At 40.8% G+C, this 18,798-nt stretch overlaps 1 protein-coding gene across 3 annotated transcripts in view; it reads left to right on the top strand.

Moving 5' to 3' along the window:
- Positions 1–18,798, top strand: part of LRP5 (LDL receptor related protein 5) — a 125,231-nt gene that overhangs the window by 61,398 nt on the left and 45,035 nt on the right. For all 3 annotated transcript variants that reach the window (XM_064714694.1, XM_064714695.1, XM_064714696.1), the window contains exons 6-7: positions 4,337–4,733; positions 5,284–5,455. In XM_064714694.1, coding sequence (XP_064570764.1) covers positions 4,337–4,733; positions 5,284–5,455 — 569 coding nt within the window. The remainder of the gene's footprint in view (positions 1–4,336; positions 4,734–5,283; positions 5,456–18,798) is intronic.

Below are 18,798 nucleotides of genomic sequence, written 5' to 3'. Positions count from 1 at the left end.
CAACCAGAACAGCTCATCAGCTCTTATGGTAATTAGATCTACTAAACATTTCTCTTGAAGGTCTGCAGAAAGCTTGAGCTGAATAGAGAAAAATAAGCAGTTCAAAATTTAAACTAGTTGAAAAAGTAAAACAATTAGAGTATGGGAATTTTAAAATGTTTTCTGAATGGAAGATTTAGATTGATCTAGTCCCTCCTGGTTTTCTATTTATGGTTTGCATAGAGAACTACTCATAAACTGCTGCTGAAGTGTTTGGTTGCTGCAATTGTGATGTTGGAATAGCTTGCGTTTCCCACTCCTCTCCAAAAAGGCTTTTGCTCATTGTGTGGTTATAAATGATCATGTTGTAACAGTTAGCAGTTCTGTTGGGAATCTCTTGATCGTGTGGTTAGAGAAGTGACTGCAGTGAGAGAGGTTTTGAAGATGAAGTTAATTAAATGTATGTTACAGCACTTTAGCACTAGGTAAATAGCTGGCTGTAATGTGTTAAGCAGATTCTAGGGTATCTAGGATAGCACTGGGCAAGTCATAGCACAGCACTTCTGCAGCCTTGAAAACATTCCTACCAACATTAATAATCAAAATACCTCCATGATACAGATAAAACTAATGAGCCAGACAAGCGTGTTTGTCCAGGTTTTTAGAGAGAACCAGTATCAAGTTCTCACCTCTTGGTGTTGTGCTCAGAGCCTGCTGCCAACTCTCTCTCTAGCAGAAATTTGTTAATGGAGTCAAATACAGTTATAACCAACTGTAATTTTAAACTGTGCTGTAATAAAAGACAGGATTTTTTGCACCTATCAAAAATTGCCTCTGATAACAATCTATTACAGGCTTTCAAGTGGGGGTGTAACTTTGTGATACATGCTGTGGTAACAGTTTCTCTGTTCTTGTGTATTTTGTTGTTCAAGGATGTAGGTGCATGTCTGTCAAGAGTCTTTTTGTGTAATATTTCACTTAATTTTAACCATCCCTACAGAATTAACCAGGTAGCTCATTCCCCTTATTATTTCTTTTCCCCCACAAGCCTCAGTTAAAGGTATGTTAGAAAATAGAAGAAATTACCAAGAGATATCTCATTCAACTACCAACAAAATGTCCCAGTTGTCAACTGAAGATTTTCTTTTCGTTTGCTAGATCAGCAGGGAGAAGTTTTCTTCTTCCTGTTTATTTTTAGCTGTATATGTCCATGGGACAGAACTGAGGTTGGGACTGTATCTGCAGTAGGGTTTGCTTGGAGAAAAAGTCACAGCAGCTGGACATGTCAGAAATAAATTGTTTCTTTTGATTTGCAAGAAGATTCTAGTCATGTAGCTGATTCAAGGTGTCTGGGCTGTCCTGTTCCTGGTCAGAATAATACTTTGAGTGCAAATAAGTACATGGTCTTATGCAGAGGTGAACCTGTCACGGAGCTGAAGATAAATCTGAGTCTAATTATTACTGCTGTTAGAAAGTGAAGGCTGTTTTGGTACTACTTGTGAGTTTTAGGGGGTGTTAACAGTGTCTTTCAGCCTGTTGTCTAGTCAGCATTTCTAGGCACAATCTGGGCCTTAGACTGATGGTTGCTTCCTCTGAACTTGTTTACAGTGAACCAAGGTGACCCTGCAATCCCTTGTGTGAAGAGGCAAAACATATGCATTTGATTCTTATCTGTTTGTTCCCATGCAATGAGGCTTGTAATGTTGGTTATCCTAGAAATACATGTAATATTTGTAATTGCTGTGTTATCACTTGCTGGGCATGTATTTGGTGGTCCTCTGCTTCACAGTACTTGTAACTTCAGTATTAAGGTTATGATTGCAGGCACGTTGATATAGTAGAAATTCAGAGGTTAAGGTGGATATAAACCTGAGTGTATAAACAGCTGCCATGCTGTTCCTTGAGTATTAGCCACCTCTCTTGGACCCCTCCTCCCTCTAGGGCATGTTCCCACGAGATTGTTTCAAGGAGATGCCTGAAGAGATCAGTTATCTCTTCAGGACCTTACTCAGGATCCCGTTTCTTTGCAGGATCCTGTGCTGCACCGTGTCCTGGTCACTGCAGCCAAGGCTGCCCCCACATTCACATCCCAGCCAGTTCTTGGTTGTTAGTTAGTACAAGGTCCAGCAGCACATCTTTCCTCACTGGCCTCTCCATCACCTGTGTTAGAAAGTTGACATCAGTGCTCTGCAGGAGCTCGTGCGCTGTGTGTGCTCAGCTCACGCAGCAGAGATGGGGGTGGCTGGAGCCACCCATGAGAGCCAGGGTGTGTGACTGGGAGGCTCCTGCCAGCTCTCTGTAAAAGACTTCATCCACTTGCTCCCCCTGATCTGGTGTCCTGGAACAAACACCCCCAGCAGTGTCACCCTGCCTGCTCTGCTCTTTAATCCTAACCCAGAAACTCTTGACTCGCTCATCATCCTCCCCGAGACAGAGGGCCATGTGTTCCAGTCTTCTCTATTAAATAAAGAGCAACTCCAACATCTCAACTGTTTTTTAAATGTACAATTGAAAACCCTTCTGTGTCTACAACACTTAGATGACCAGATACATCACCCTTTCCATGTTGAGTTCTGAGGCATGAATTTTAATTTACTTGCACTAAACAGTTTTTATTTTGACTCCCATAATGAAATATTTCACAAGTCTAGAAGCTAGACATAAAACTTTGTTACATGAGGTATTTGGTTCTGCTGTGTTTGCTGTGTTTCTCTTGCTTTGCTGTCATGAATGCATGGGCTTTCATTCCTCCCTTTTCTCCGGGGGGTTTTTCAGCTTTGAGTTGTTGTTTCTCTCTTCTGCCTAAGCCTTCCCTCACAGTGATGCTGTCCTTACCAGACCTTGTCAGCTGATGCTGACTGGGAGAAGCATTCTTGCTGGAGCCCCTCACTGTGCCAGCACAGCTGTTTATGGAGCTCTGCAGGTCTGGTTGGGCTGATGGCTTCATTTCTACTGAGTTAGCTTTTGTTTGGACCAGCTCTTTGGCGTGGTTTGCAGCACACAGCCATGGTACAAGGCCATGCTGTGCTTGCATGTGAGGCCGGGTGATACAGAAGTGAGAACAAGCAAGGAGGGAGAGCAGCACTGCTTCATCTAAGAGTTGTGATGGCTTGAGGTAGTTTGAGGTGCTTAAATGATATTAAAATACTGCTCTTTTAAATCCTTTCTGTCATTATACACTTGTGCCCTGAACACTATTTCTTTTCAGAGCTTCTGAGATGATATATGGAGGCTAAACTCTGATTTCCAAACTCAAATCCAGCACCCATAGTGAATGTAAATTTGGTTGTGTTGCCCAATAGATTCAACTTCTGTGTCTTCAGAACGACATAAGCATGTCTAGGTGTGAAGTATTTCAGAAGAATGTTCTCATGAACATTTGAATTTCTGTTATTCTTAGATATGGCCCCATGATGACCATTTTGATTCAGCCTCAGCTGTTGGGGAAAACTGGAAATTGCCACCTCCTAGTGGTGTTTGGTGGTCTGGATGAAATACAACAAATGATTTTTATTTAGGTTTCCAGTTTTGGAGTATTGCTAAACAATAAAGTTTCCTTGTCAGTTTTCAAAAAACCCAACATAAACTTGGTAACAGAAGCAGGAAAAACCTCACATACTTCTCTTTTTTTACTGAAGCATGCATGGGTACATGTGGGGAAACTTTATTAAGCAACTGCACATTTGCTGTCTGTCCCCTTTTTTGCATTAATAAAAGAAGCTGCCACTTCAGTGTCAGTCAACTGAAGGTCCCGTTTGTCCTTGAAATGTACTCCAAGTTGTTGTTTGGCACCCTTTCCACAAGCAGGAAAACTCTTCAGTGGGGAGAAAGAATAGGGGAGAGAAAAGAACAGCAATCCTATTGCCTTAGAATAGTTCTGCGTCATCTGTGGCCAAATGATAAATACTTGCTGTGGTTGTGACTTGTTTTCTTGGTGGACTGTCTGGAGTAAATAATTAATGGAATTTGTTTACAAAATACTCCAGCCTTCTGTTAGCCCCTGTCGTTTACTGCGTAGGGCACATGTGAAAACTTGTCTGGTGCACTGATAGAGCTAGTGAGACATTTGGCTGAGCAAGTCTCTATAATGTGATGAAATATTTGGACCTGCACCCACCAAATTCTACTTTTTTAGATTCTAGAGACAGATTGCTATGGTCTGTATTAGTTTAGAAGGCTGGGAGAAATTGCCATCTAAAATACAAGCAAGTCTATATTTTCATGAAAGCTTGATGTCCTTATTTAAGGAAATGTCTTCTTGTTGCAGTGACAGTAGCAGTTCAGAGCCTGCTATGCTCCACTGAAATCTTCACATCAGTAGCAGTGCAAATGATGCCATGAATGCTTTTCTCCTCAGGTGCTGAGGAAGTCTTGCTGCTCGCCAGAAGAACTGACTTGAGGAGGATTTCCCTGGACATGCCGGATTTCACTGACATTATTCTGCAGATAGACAACATCAGACATGCAATTGCCATTGACTATGACCCTGTGGAAGGCTACATCTACTGGACTGATGATGATGTGCGGGCAATTCGTCGTGCCTACCTCGATGGCACTGGGGCCCAGACTCTGGTGACCACGGAGATCAACCACCCAGATGGGATTGCTGTGGACTGGGTGGCCAGGAACCTGTACTGGACTGATACTGGCACGGACCGCATCGAGGTGACGCGGCTGAACGGCACGTCCAGGAAGATCCTTATCTCAGAAAACCTGGATGAGCCTCGAGCCATTGTGCTCAATCCTGTCATGGGGTAAGTCTGGTGTTTAGTGAGAGCCCTGTGGTTGGTCTGGGGATCCAGCTCATGGTCTCCTGAAAGTGAAAACATGCAGCTTACAGGATGATGACTGTGCCGTTTGTCAGATATTCAGGAAATTACTGGTTTTCTTGATTCATCCCTTTAATAACTATGCACTTAGGTGGCTTCTAAATATAGTGTTCCTCAATGAACCTATGCATTGGGTGTTTGGTTGAATTTTCTGTTCTCTGCATCTTCAGTGTTATCCTAACTGTGAAGGAATTGGGGCCACTGCATATTCTCAGTAGTTTGATTTATTTACTGCTCAAACTTTATATTGTCTTCACTGATTACTGTTTAAGCTGGCTTGTTTGCTGCTGCTGGGGAAGCAAAAAGCAAATTCTTTCAAAAGTGACACAGACCTTAACTCTTGTCCTGGTGTTGCATGCATTAATTGTTTCCTTTTTTTTCTTTTTTTTTTGGTTTTTTTTTGTTGTTGTTTTTTTTTGTTTGTTTGTTTGTTGGTTTTTTTTTTTTTTTTTTTTTTTTTTTTTGTTATTTACAGCTACATGTATTGGACAGACTGGGGTGAAAGCCCAAAGATAGAATGTGCTTATTTGGATGGCTCGGAAAGGCGAGTTCTGGTGAATACTTCTCTTGGGTGGCCTAATGGCTTGGCACTGGATCTTGAGAAAAACAAGCTTTATTGGGGAGATGCAAAAACAGATAAAATTGAGGTGAGTAACAGAGCCATACTTGGGTGCATTTGTAGAAAACAAGTGATACGCAGCTTTGTCTTGGGTACATTTACCCATTTTTGGAGGAGTCTGCTGTTTTATTAATATTAAAATTATACTTAGCATAACAACACATATTTGAGAAGAAAGGAAGTACATTCATGTGGTTGAGAAAATTTCTGCAAGAAATGGTATGTTTGTTATGCCTACATTGCTCCAAGTGTAATTTAATTGCTTGAAATCTCAGGTTTTACCTGAGGCTTTTGCAACAAATTGAGACACTCAGGTAAAATTTGTTTAAAAGATGTTTTGGCTTGTCTATGGTGCTTGGAACTGCTATCTAAAATTGCTGGATGCAAAAGACAGTGCAGGGTTCGTCTACAGGAGCCAGTGGGTATGGAGGCCCTGGAAAGCCATATTTCAGGACGTTAATGATTATGTGATGTCCAGATTTGTGGACAAGAGGTAAATTTTAATGTACCTACTGCTTTGAAAACAATATAGGCAGTCTGTGCCTGAATTTGAGGAGGGCAATTTCTACCTTGGTCATAGCCTGTGAAATCAATTGAGTTTTAATGTTGTTTGGGGTAGTAGCATAAGCAACATTTTTTGATAGACAATTTAGATAGACTTTGAGGAATGACTGGTTTCTAAAGATTTTTTCCATCAGGAAGAGAGGAAACTAGACTATCTGCTAGCTCCAGAAGTTTAACTTGAGTGTTTGGCAGTAGCTAATACTGGGTTTGATGACTACCAGCGAGATCCTGTCTCCCCTTACCTTTCAGCTTGCAGGACGGGGAACACTCCAGATGCCACCTTTCATAGCTGGGGCTGCCTTGTGTTTCATGGGGTTAAGCAATCTGTTCAGTCTGTCTGTCTTACTTCACTGTCAGGCAGCAAATGCAGCAATCCCGTTTGGTTTGACATCAAAGTCTAGGAAAACCAGAGAAACCAATGTAAGGGCTTTTTATTCACTCTGTTTTTCTTTCATGCTGCCCTACTGGCCCTAATACGCATGAAACCTCGTTGTATGTCATTTGAGGTGGGGCAGTTCCAGTTTCACTTGCTGCTGCAGTCATTCAGCAAAAACTCATTTTCCCTTGCTTGTGTTTTGTTGCCAAGAACATGCCATTTTAGTAGCAGCCACTGCTACTATTTAATTTATTTACTGCTCAAACTTTATGTTGGTTTCACTGATTACTGTTTCAGCTGGCTTGTTTGCTGCTGCAAACTGTGATTTGTTCTGTATGTATGTATGTTGCATCCACAGCTTGTCAGAAACAAAAATCAGCTGACTTCAAGTCGAGGATACATATTTATATTTCATACTGTAGTTGACCCAGCTGGTTATTGGGATTTCTCTTTCTTCCCCAATAGACACCTAAAAGTACATTGAAGCATGTTACTGGATAAATTTAGTTTCTGTTATCACCTAAAACCAGCACAAATGGGATGGTAGGTAGTAAGCTGTAACTATTTTGTAGCTCATTAGGTAGCAAAAGAAAAAAAAAGCTGATGTTTTGGATGATTTACTCTCTTGCTACACTTAAGGAGGGAGTTCTTGCTTCATCTTAAATGATGTTCAGATTTATGCTGAGTGCTCCTGAAGGAGAAAGTCTTCAACCAAGTATTTTGCCCCTACACAGTTCAGAAAGTTGCACTCTATATCTGCATTGTACTGCAGAAAGCAAAGAAGGTGCTGCCTTGTCTGTGCTGAAGATGGGACTCCAAATTGCTGTTAGATGGTAATTGAGAATTGCTTTCATCACATGGCATGCCTTCAGCTGCTTTCTACATAGAGCAAAGCACGAGAGTGAATATAGCCAGTGCATATTGGTGTGTGTCTCTGCTTGGTATTCTGCACTGGCTTCTGGTATTCTAGATCTGCAGGGAGTCATCTTACTCTCACTGGGAAGGCCTGTTTGAATGTAAAGTTCTTAAACAGTGAATGAACTTTGTACAGCTTGGAAATTTGATAGGCTGGAGGCATCTGTCCTATTTTTCCTGGACCTCAGGTCCGAAATGCCCTGTGAATGTCCCTGGGTGGGTGGGTGGGTGGGTTGGTTTCAGGGGTGGTTTTGTTCAGTTCTGCTAACACACTGTGACATTACTTTTGGGTGCACTCTTCCTCAGTTAGAAAATAATCTCTGCAGAGATGTGGAGGGTACACCAAGCATCACCCTGTAGCAGGAGACTGTGTTTTATTTGTGCATGGAGAACTTCACAGGGTGAAAACAGCAGTTTCCCTTTCCTGTCAAAGCCCTTTGCTAACCTTCCCATCTGCAGCATTCAACTGCCACACAAAGGGCCCAGTCACTCTGCAAGCAGTTTGCATCCTGGAGAAACCACTTGGCAAGGCTTGTCAAAATTTTGTGTGACAGGAGCCTACGGGGCTTTCGCTGCAAATTTGGCACCCTGTGGAATGCTGTTCCCAGGTTTTATTTTTTTAAATTATTTTGATAAAGAGTATGGCAGATAGAAAATAGATAGCAAATTTTGAGTCGTGTCTGTCAAAATCATGTGTTTATCCACACAGCTTCAGCTACAAGTAAAGGGCATGGATTAAACCAACTGAACTTTGGATTTTACTGACAGAGAAAAGTTACTTTCCAGGAACAAACAGCAGATTAATAAGGATTACAGGATTCCAGCAGAGAGAGAAGCAAAGGCCCACGTGTATAGTTTCCTAATTCTTCTTTTAAAAAATTTATGGCAAGCCAGGTTTTCCCATGTATTATTTCTTCAGTATTTGCTTAAAGTGCCTAAGGTATAGTTGCATAATGAGCAATTATGAAATTTTCATCTGCCTGTCATTATGTATGCAATTTAGTTGAGCTTGTGCAATATTCTTGGAATAAGCATTCAGCAGACTATCCTTTCTGGCAGCTTCCCCTTGTTGCCCTCTTCCCTTTCTTCCCTTTCCCCTCTGTTAACAAATGTCCTTCGTTTGTTTTTTTCTGTGGGAGATCCATAATCCCATAACTATCACATACCCAATAACATATCACATACAGTAAGGCTGTGCAAGTTTATGGGGTGTTTTAAGTGTAAGCCAGCACCAGATGATGATCATGGAGCTCTCTGGAATTTCTTTCCCAGGTACAGTTGTGTGGTCTGCCCTTGAGTTTTCAGGGAACAAGCTTTATAATTAGTGTGTTGTTGATCACATTCTGTGTAAATAATGTAAAAGGCTATTTGGAACAATTTGCAACTTAAATATAGGAGTATGATTTGTAGAAGTCAGTTGTACTGGGGAGAAAAAATAATTATTAAACTAATTTAAAGTTGCCTTTTCTAAACAAGTCCAAATATACTTCACATATTGCACTTTATTTTCCAGTTATATGACCTAAAAGATGCAGTATTTAGTTTATACGTGAAACATTTTCTCATAACTGATACATTTTTGTTTGTGTGTTTCATTTTTCAGCAAAGGATTTAAAAAAACTATGCAGTGTAATAAACTACTTGGAAGATACTCTGTACTGGTTTACTGAAACAGGCAAATATTATAGGGATAATAACGAATTTAAACTTATTGCCACATGCTAATTAGCTGTATAAATCTCAAAACATTGTTTTTCTGTAAATGCACTTCAGAAGTCCTAGTTTATACTTATATTAATGTAAATAATTCCCACACTGCATATTTCTATTAATATATGAGAACAGAAAAGTTAAATGGATGTAGAAATAAGGAATGCAGGATCCCCATAATTAAAAGAACAGAGCTACAATCTTAGATCAGTCTAAATAGGCAGGTGCATTAATACAATTATTTTGTTTTAAAATAGTGAGGGAGCCTTAATTTCAGTGAGATTTTTTAGAAACTTTTCACTGACATTCGATTCAGTTTAAAACTGTGGCAAAGAAATGTTACGAATTGCATGTTACACTGTGGTCCTTAGATGAATAAGATATTTATCTCCTATATTTTTCACTACATCCTATATTTTTTACTTCTGATAAATTGGTAGTTTACATCCTTTCCAACTGCAAGTGCTACATGTGTGATCTGCAGCACATGATGTTGACATACAATGTGTTTGTGTTGAATAGCACATGTCAGAATTGGGCTGGCAAACCTCGTGCTCGTCCCTGCTGCTCACAGAGCTCTGTATTCCCGCAGCTCCTTTGGATGCTGCCACTTCTGGTTTTTCTGTTTGCAGTGCACTGCTCTTCTGACTGGCACTAAGCTGTGCTGTTGGAGGAGTGACATGTGTGCATGTGTGTGGCTGTTGGGTATGTTTTTTTTGTTGGGGATTGTCGGTGTGGTTTGTGAGCATTATGTATCTCTGTGTTTTTATTAGTCTGAAGTAGCTGTCAGGCCTCTCTATTGCTCTGCCTTCAGCTTGAGGAACCAGCCAGCATGAGTGCTGCTGTAGGTGGATGGGGATTTTTGTTTTGCCTGAAGAGAGGTGCTCAGCAAACTTCTGTCACATGAGAGCTCTGTTTGTGGCAGTGTCCAAAGACCTGCTGTGTAACCAACTATCTTTTAAGCTTCTGGAGGGGTATAATCTGTACTGGAGAGCTTGAGACCAGTTTAGACCAGGAGCCTCGTAGCCATTGAATGGATAGGAGGAGTCATTTGGAGGAAGGACTACCTTAAAATGTTGTTACAGGGCTCTTTATTTACTAAAAGAGAGATATAGTACTGGAATTGTCTGCCTGGGGAGGTGGTGGAGTCACCGTCCCTGGATGTGTTTTAAAAAAGGCTGCATATGACACTTGGTGCCATGGTTTTCTTTAGGTGCTATGGCATGGGTTGGACTCTATGATCTTGAAGGTCTTTTCCAACCTAGTGATTCTGTGAATTCTGTGACAGTTTGATAACCCTGATGATCAGTTATGTTTGCTCTTCCCAGAGGGACCATGCTGGTATGGAACATAGACTTTCATGGAGGGAAGAGAGCTGTATCTTTGACTAAAACAAATTCTATTTCTACAAAATTATGTACAGCCTCACAGGGGTGTGCACCTGTAGGAAGAAGGAAACCTGGCAGCCAGGGGAAGAGGATCTTTATTCTCTCTTGTTTAAGAATCCCCACTCTCTCATCTATCTGTTGGCTGTGTTCTGCTTGCAACACCAGACTCAGATTTGGGGTCAGGAGTAAGCACCTCAGTTCAGACTCCCAGGGACGTCCCACCTTCCTCTGCAATGAAGAATTTTCTGCTCATGTATATTTGGAATGATCTTGACTAATTTGCTGTCATAGAAATGATGTTGCAGTTTGTCCAGCCTTGTAGACACCAGTCTGTAGTGTGGAACAGAGTGCTGAGATGACACACAATGATCTGTAATGTTCAGCAGGTCAGACTGGTGAGTGATTTCAGATCTTAATGGCTTTGAGAGGATTGAAACTCTTCTGAGTCTGTTACATGTTTCTAAACCCTGAACTGTGTTTCAGGATTTCCTGATGTGATACGACCTCTTTCTGGAACACAGAAATAAACCAGCCTCTACCTGCCAACAAACAATGCACATATCCTGTTCAGGGGCACAGAGCCTTCCAGCTTCACTCTTCTAATTACAAGATCAGTTTGTCTATGTTTTGCTTACTGCTTAATTAGGCATTTCAATATGTTATTTTATACCTTGCACCACATGAGCTTTGTTTATTTCTAGGAAGAGTTTTGCCAAGTGTGGGAGCTGTTGAAGAAAGTCAGATCCAGTTTCACAGAATTAGATGCTTTAGGTGAGAACAGAAGGGTCACACCTTTCTGCTCTAAGCTAAGTAGAAAGGAAGTGTTCACAGAGCAGAGAGACTCATTGACCAAAGGGAAGAAGATAAATTTATGAAGGTGAATTTCCTTCTGTCTCTTTTCAGTGTTGGCTGCCAGGTGAACTTGCATCTGAGCCCTGAGCAGGTGAAAGGTATGACAATGTCGAAGAAGAAAGTGTTAATTATAAAGAACACACCCAAGCTGTGGCTGGTTCCATCCTGTGTTCAGCAGTGCTCTTGGAGATACATAAAACTTTCCATTCTTCAGCAAAATTTTCTTGAGAAAATGTTTTTCTGCTGTTCTGGGTGGGATTGGATGGGGAGGGATGGTGCAGTGCCTCTGAGATGAATGATGGCTGGACTCAATTAGTCTGGTCTTTATCACCTTTTGGCTGCAATGCAGCAGCCCAGTGGACAGGGTGTGGGGGCTTCAGTCCTCAAGGTGTGTACCAGGTCTCCTTGGCAGCATGAGGTGCCATGAGCACATTCTTAATTCTTCAAGCTGACATTTCCCAGATAACTAACTACAAATCAAATTCAAAATGCCAGTTCTTTTCTTCACAGCCTAGGCCATACATATGGAAAAGGCAGCTACATGTCTGAAGTGAAGACTGTTGTCTGGGCTACTGTTGAGCATAAATGGGTTTTCCATAATAAAGGCAGATCTTTTCTGTAGTACAGAGAATTTTTCATTAGAGGTTGTGCTGAGATGCTGGATTAGCCTTCTCTCTTTTCCCCTTCCCCAATTTTCAGGAACTGAAAAACATCAAGGAGTTCTGTTTCTGTGTTCCAAGTGCAAGGTTCATATTAGTTGACCTTGGTTTCAGCATCATAAATAACCAGAAATTCTCATCTGTAAAGAAGTCGAGCAAAACCAGCCTTGCAGCAAAACCCCATTGTGTAGGAGCAGTTGCATCAGGGACTTGTCCCACCTAGGTGATGCAGGAGATAATGTGGCCTGTGTTAGTCACGTCACTTAATGCCCTAGTAGAAAACTCTCAAATAATGTTTTGATTGAAAGAGATCCCTCCATGGGATGGTTTTGATCAGACATTCTCTTAAAATTTTTATGCCCCTCTTGGTACTGTATCAAATAGCTTCAAAGTGAAAAAAAAGTACAGTTTAAATACTCCTTTGAGTCTTTCCACACTCAAATTTCTACCAGTATGAACTTATATTAATCTATAAAAATTTGCAATTTATTAGAGCTACTGTTTTATTGCCATAAAACCCTCTAAATCTTGTGTAATTATCCAGGAACTCTTTTGTTTTGTACTACTCTTTTAAAGGGACAACTTAAAAAAGAAGCAACTGACAGGCAGCTTCTAAATTTGGTCTTTGTGGAGCGCTCAGAAATTACTTCTGTATGTGCAGCTTTTGCCATATTTATCGAGAGGAAATCCTGAGGATGTATTAAACTACAAAGTTGAAGAATTATTTGAGTTGTACATGTTTGGGGCTCTCCTTTCTCCCTGAAGAATTATTTTAGGCTATCTGATTCCAAATCACCCTTTTCCTCTGGCTAGGGAGAGAATTCTGCTTTACTTCCACTGCTGGGATCAGCTTCCTGTATTTAAAAGAGGGATTTTGTGTGTAGTGGCACAAAGGCTTCTGTACCTATGAAGAGTGGAAATGAGCCTCCCCTTTAAGAGAGCCAGATGTATATTCTAGCACAGAATAAGTGTGTGTTTTTCCAATTGCTTAGAAAAAGTTGGCTTCTATTGAAGTTGGAGTAACTTTGAGTTTGTCAGACTAGCAGGTAGGATAGTTGGGAGAGGTTTTAACTTGGTAACCTTCTTGAAGTTTCTGGCTATATTGTTTGCCAATAGCTATGAGTGATTTCCTTTAAATACTGTTACCTTTTATGATTTCATTTTCCTACTTTCTTCTGTATTTTCCCAAGAAAAATGCTAATTTGCCACTGGGCTGACCTCTAACCTAGAGGGAAGGTGGTTTTGCTGTCCAGGAGTTGAGATCTCATGAATAGTCTTATACCAGTGTGGGAAGAGACTTGTTTCTCTGATGTTTTGAAGATAGTTGTGCCAATATGCCACAGTTTGGGAATTAACTTTTCACTGAGAAAGAAGTCCTCCCCCTCCTCTTGTTTGAACCCTTTCTTGGTGTTTAGTGACCTTAGGTATGAACTTCTTTAATGAAGAATACAGAAATATTTTTACCACACACACAAATTCCAGCCTCCTATTTCAGCTCTGTTGGGTCCCTTTTTTAAGGCCATCTGCATTAGTGATGGTATTTCACAACACCACAGAAGATCATATTGGAATGTTCCAGATGGATTGTCTTGAGCAACTCTGGGAGGGCAGGTGATGGTACCACAGGTGCCTGTCAGCATAAATTTCTGCAATTTTTACTTGTGAAACACATGAAACGTGGATGCTGTAAGAAACGGGGAACTTGCTGTGCTGGGCTGGCCTGGTGAGGTTCTCATGCTGCTGAAGAGCTCCCACTACAAATAAAGGTGTGGAACTTGCTTTTCATGCCACATCTTATTAGTGAAATTTTGAAAGCTGTCAGTACCATTTTTAGACTCATATCATTCTGGCCTGAGGAGAGAGAAATCTAACAGACACACATGACAGCCACCAGCAGCCTCCCCTGGTTCTCCCAAGGTTGTCTGCAGTGGTGGGAAATTTTTCTGATAAATGTCGGTAGTGTGGATGAGACCAAAGGTTTTTGTGTCTATTTATCCTTTCTAAAAATTCTTCAGTGCACTGATGGGATAGCAGTCACTCAAAGGAAGACTTCCTTTGCTTGGCTTGATTGACCAGAGTCATTCTGTGGGAAAGGATGCTAACTTATTCTAAACTGGAGGTGACCCTGGCCTTTTTGTGAGCAATAAAGACATAATAGAGGCCCAGTTAGGGTTCAGCGGAACCCCCACAGCCATCTGCACACTTCATTGGCAGAAGTGGCTTTCACTTGAACTTGCATTTGACAAGTGTTTTCTGTCTCTTTCTCATTCAGAAGGGTCCTTCAAAGCCAAGTAATTGAAATGCTTTCACCCCTCACTCCTTTTTCTCCTTCCCCCAGACTTGCTTAAATTGCAGGGCAACTGGCATTCAGTGTTAAATGAGTAAAAATGCATCCACTTCCAAAGCTCCACTTGCTTTCCTTTCCCATAGGGAAGTTTCTAAATAAAAACCCACCCTCTTTTCCACACTCTCCAGCACCAGCTTCATAAAGGAAAAGTTGGGGGAAAAAATGTTTGTGTTGCAAGACGTGTACCGTTTTTCTCCCTCCCTCTTTTTTTTTCTTTTTTTTTTTTTTTGCTGTTTTTTTTTTCTCCTCATCAGGCTGGACTTTTTGAAATGAAACACAAATCAGGTCTCTGGAATAAAAGGTTGTGAGTATGCCTTGTGGCATTTGGAATGAGGCTATTCACTGCCTGAATGACTATAAATAGAAAGCAAGGAGCTGCGTATTTCTCAGTTCAGGCTCCCTGCAAAGAAGCGCCCTTCCCAGTTAAAGGGTGACTTTTTGAAAGAAGCCTTGTTCCTTGAGCTGAATTGAATTGCTCCAGGAATTCTTCTCCTTGCAGCTTGCATAAAAGGCGTTAATCTCTAATTTATTTCTCCTTTTTAAAGGCAGTGTACTCCATCATAAATGTATATTCTTAGCCATGTTGCCAGATATGCCTGTCATGTCTGTACAGAGTTGCATGTAAAAAAATTCTGAGTGCAGAACATTGTTCTGGGCAATTTTTGTGCCTGAAAGCCTTCTTTTTGGCTCTGGGCCAGCTGTCGGCTCCCTTTTTATCTGGTATTCATTCTTTAGTGAGAAGGCTAAATTAGCAGCACTCAGGTTTTTGTGGCTTTTTTTTTTTTTAAGGGATCGAGGAACAGAATGGGAATTGTGATTGATTTTTATAATAAAAGATTTGATTCTCCCCACACACTTGTGATGTTGCCGATGGTAAGAGCTCCAATGGGTTACTGTTGCAGTTCTGCAGACAATTTGTTTGGCTGATTTGGCTGTTCAAAAATGCTGATAAATCTCCCGTGTTGTGCAGTTATGTAAATATAGTGCAATCATTTTTCTTCTGCCTCCCCTTTTCAGAAGGACTGTAGAATTGAAGAAAGACACATAGTAGATGGGAGGAAAATGTTTGACAGGTTTGTGGGTTGGCAGTGTTAAAGATCCTAGCACTCAAGCTGTTGGATTGGCTTTTTTTCTCTTTTTCACCCTTCTTTCTTTCCTCCCCCCCCTTTTTTTTTCTTTTTCTCCTCTCCTTTTTTCTTCCACCCTTTCCCCTTTTTTTTTTTCTCCTAACACAGTGGTGTTTTGTGTGGTGTTATTTTGAAAGCTGCTTCTTATTTTCTCCTCAGACCTTTTGTTTCACATTTTTTTCTACTTTCAAAAACTAGCAAGGGCAGCCTTTTTCATAGTCTTCTTTTCCCTGTTCATAGTTTTTAAAGAATGGGTCTATAGATTCTTTGCATTGCTCTTTCCATTACTTATGGAAACCTAGTTTTGTGAGTGGTTTTTCTCTTCCTTTGTTTAACAGAGGAATTAAAAGGTTGACAAATACCTTGTTTTTTTTAAAGCCCAGCCTGTGCATGGTTTCCAGTGGTTTTTGCATTAGTGCTAATATAAAAATGAGAGCAGCAGCAGACAGGAAATAAGGGGAGCAGTATGTCAGTGCTGTTCACATTTTTAGTAGAAGAGAAGAAAAACAGAAAAAGAAATGTGCTTTTCAGCAAGACCAGGAAAGCAGTTTTTAAGCAGTTGCCAGTCAAACTAAGGAGATAAGAGATTGTATCATATTTAATTTCTTTGAAGTTTTCTAAAGTGTAAATTTCTTAGCTTAAAACTGATGGTCAATGTCAATAGATTTTTTTCATAGCTGGACAAATGAGTAACAAACTGCAGAGAAATATAGTCGAGTTGGTAGTTTCCTTCTCTTGATTCCAACTATTGGGACATCTTGATTCTTGGCATTTCATCATTGTCATTTTACCTTTATAAATCCCCTTGAGCAGAGCTCTTAGTTTAGAAAGACAAGTGATTGGTCAGGTTTTATTTTGCCAGTTATTCCTCTAAGTTGCCTTTGAGTTCTTCTCTTGACTTAAAGTTACTTTCCAGATTAAAAAAACATGCATTTTTTCTAGATCAGATACTGCTTTGGTTTATTTCTAATTATGTTGCCAACTAATTTGTGGTTATATGAAATTTTGGATCGTGTGTTTTTAAATTTATTAGTAAGATTATTCTATGTGTTTAAAAATAAAACATCATGATTTGTAAAATGGGTGGCAAGGACAGAATGCATTTTTTTCCTAGTTAAGGATCTGGTTTTATTCCTTGTTAAAATATCAAACGTTTTTGGCAAATTTAAGGCAAGGTGGAACTTTCCAGGAAGAACATCATTAGAACCTAGGTAGTCACTTCTAATGTAAAACTGGCCTCCTTTTTATCACATATATTAATATTTGTGTCTTATTTTGAAAACCCCAGTGCTACCACCTACCAAGTGAAGCACTGCAGAGGCCCTGGTCACAAAAGCTGTGTTCTTGGCGAGAAATCAGGTGAGATCTGTCTCTAGGAAAGTAGAACTGGTTTTTGTTCCTCCTCCCTGGGGCTGCTCCCTACCAGGCTGGCTCAAGCAGCGAGGCTGTGGGCCCAGCTACCCTGCTGTCACCTTCCCTTGCTGGAGCCTGTCCATCTGTTAAAGGCCCCAGCAGTTAACACAGTTCTGCATGGGCAAAGTCCCCACTCAAACCCCATGCCTCTTGAGAACATCTCAGAATGGATCTTTGTTTTATCAGATAATCAAAACTGCAAACTCCATGCCTCGGTTTCGCCAATGTTTGTGATGAAAGATCTGGTGTGATTTCAGGTCTCGCTTCCCTTAGCAGTTAGAAGGGTTTTACAAATTGTGCTCAAACCATGTGGATGATCAGCCTTCTCATTCACCTCTCTGCTCTCATATGTGAGTGTTTCTTAACCCAGAAACCATAGCTGTTTGTCTCAACCAAATTCTCTGCTACCTGTGAACAATAAGTGATGTAATTGCCTTTCCCAGTGAGATAAAATATAAATAAAAATATTTCTTTTATTTTAACACTGTTTTTACTGAATCCTTTTGTGTTCCTTTGGTTTTGTCTTTGCTTTACTTTTCTTCAGTCTGACCCTGTGAGGTAGCAGTACTGTTAGCTCCCGTGGCTCCAGCTGTGTTCCTGTAGGAGTCAGAAGGTTTCTGTGTCTTGTGTGTAAGCAACAAGACCTATTCACCTTGGCCGCATCTGGAGGCATGGCATTGTTGTCTGAGGTGATACAGAAAATCCTTTCTTAAGGGGTACTTGATGTGCCTTGTATGTTATGCAGACTCAGAAGGATCTGGAGTTAGGAAGGAATATTCCCTGTCACTTGCTGTCCTGCCTGATGCCTACTCCTGCTCCTGTTAGCGAGCTATAGCCGTGGGAGCTGTGCCCCTGTGTGGCAGTGTAGGTGTCATCCACTTTGCCTGTGGGCGGGTGACATTCAGTGCCACTAGAGGGACCTCAGTGTGGAGCAGTGGGTGAATTTACCTGGACCCCATGCTCTTAAATGGTTTTGAGATAGACATCTGTGAACCATTGGATGCATTGGCAATTTGGCAGGTGTCAGGTGTTTTTGTTGGAAGGGAAAGCAGTTGTGTTTCTTTTTGGAAAAGCAGTTCTGTGCTTTGCACTGATAAATGGTCTTGTCATAAGGCAGCATTGGATAATCTACATATACCTTGTTGTAACTGTGTAACCCTTTCTGAATACTCGAGTTTCTGGTGCAGGTTCATCCTCACTGGCAATAATAGGAACTACCCAAGTCTGTGGTCAGACCAGAATATTAATATTAATGGCATATTATTAAATCAAATCATTAAAAATGGTTTAAAGAGAAGCTGCAACCAGCAGCTGAATGTAGAGCCAGTACTCCCTGCATGTAGCAACATGAAGCAGGACCTGCACTGAAAGGACAAAAATGTCTTTGATAAAATGCAAGTGAAATGTTTGTCATGAGCATTAAAAAGAGAATTGTTTGAGTTTGTTTGCACAGCTCCCACAAAAATAATGTCAACTAAAGCAAATTTTCAACACCCAGCTTGTCACTGCCTGGACAGCTTGTGTAGAAACCACTGCAGCTGGGAAATCTCGTGCCTATGAATTCATGCTTAAATTGGAAGTTACTCTCAAATGCTGTGCTGTGCTTTGGAAATTTCTGCTAGGCCAAACTAGAAAAAAAGTACAAGAAATGTACATTGCCCTGCTGAATTCCTACTTAAAAATGGAAAGATCATCCTAAGGTGTGACATTACCTTAGTGATTCAGAAATGTTGGGCACAGAAGAATGAGCAATTAATGCCAGATTCCCTGGGGAATCTTGGAGATGGCAGAGGTCAGAACCAGAACTTTCTGAAGACTCTCCCAGAGGAGTAATTGCAAGACTCCTGGGTTTGGGGTTTGGTTTTTTTCCTTACAGGCTGGTTGTGTTTAGCAGAGGTTTAATAAGGTCCAGGCTTGGATTTGTTCCCCTAGGGAGAGACTGTATTTTGCAGCAACTTTCTAGAGTGTCTTGTGAGGCAGTGAAAAATAAGTACTTCCTATTTAGAGAAGGATTAAAGTT

The sequence above is a fragment of the Zonotrichia leucophrys genome, chromosome 5 (genome assembly GCF_028769735.1).
Source record: "Zonotrichia leucophrys gambelii isolate GWCS_2022_RI chromosome 5, RI_Zleu_2.0, whole genome shotgun sequence".
Taxonomy (NCBI): domain Eukaryota; kingdom Metazoa; phylum Chordata; class Aves; order Passeriformes; family Passerellidae; genus Zonotrichia; species Zonotrichia leucophrys.
Note: the sequence above shows the minus strand (reverse complement) of the source record. Positions and strands in the feature narration are given on the sequence as shown.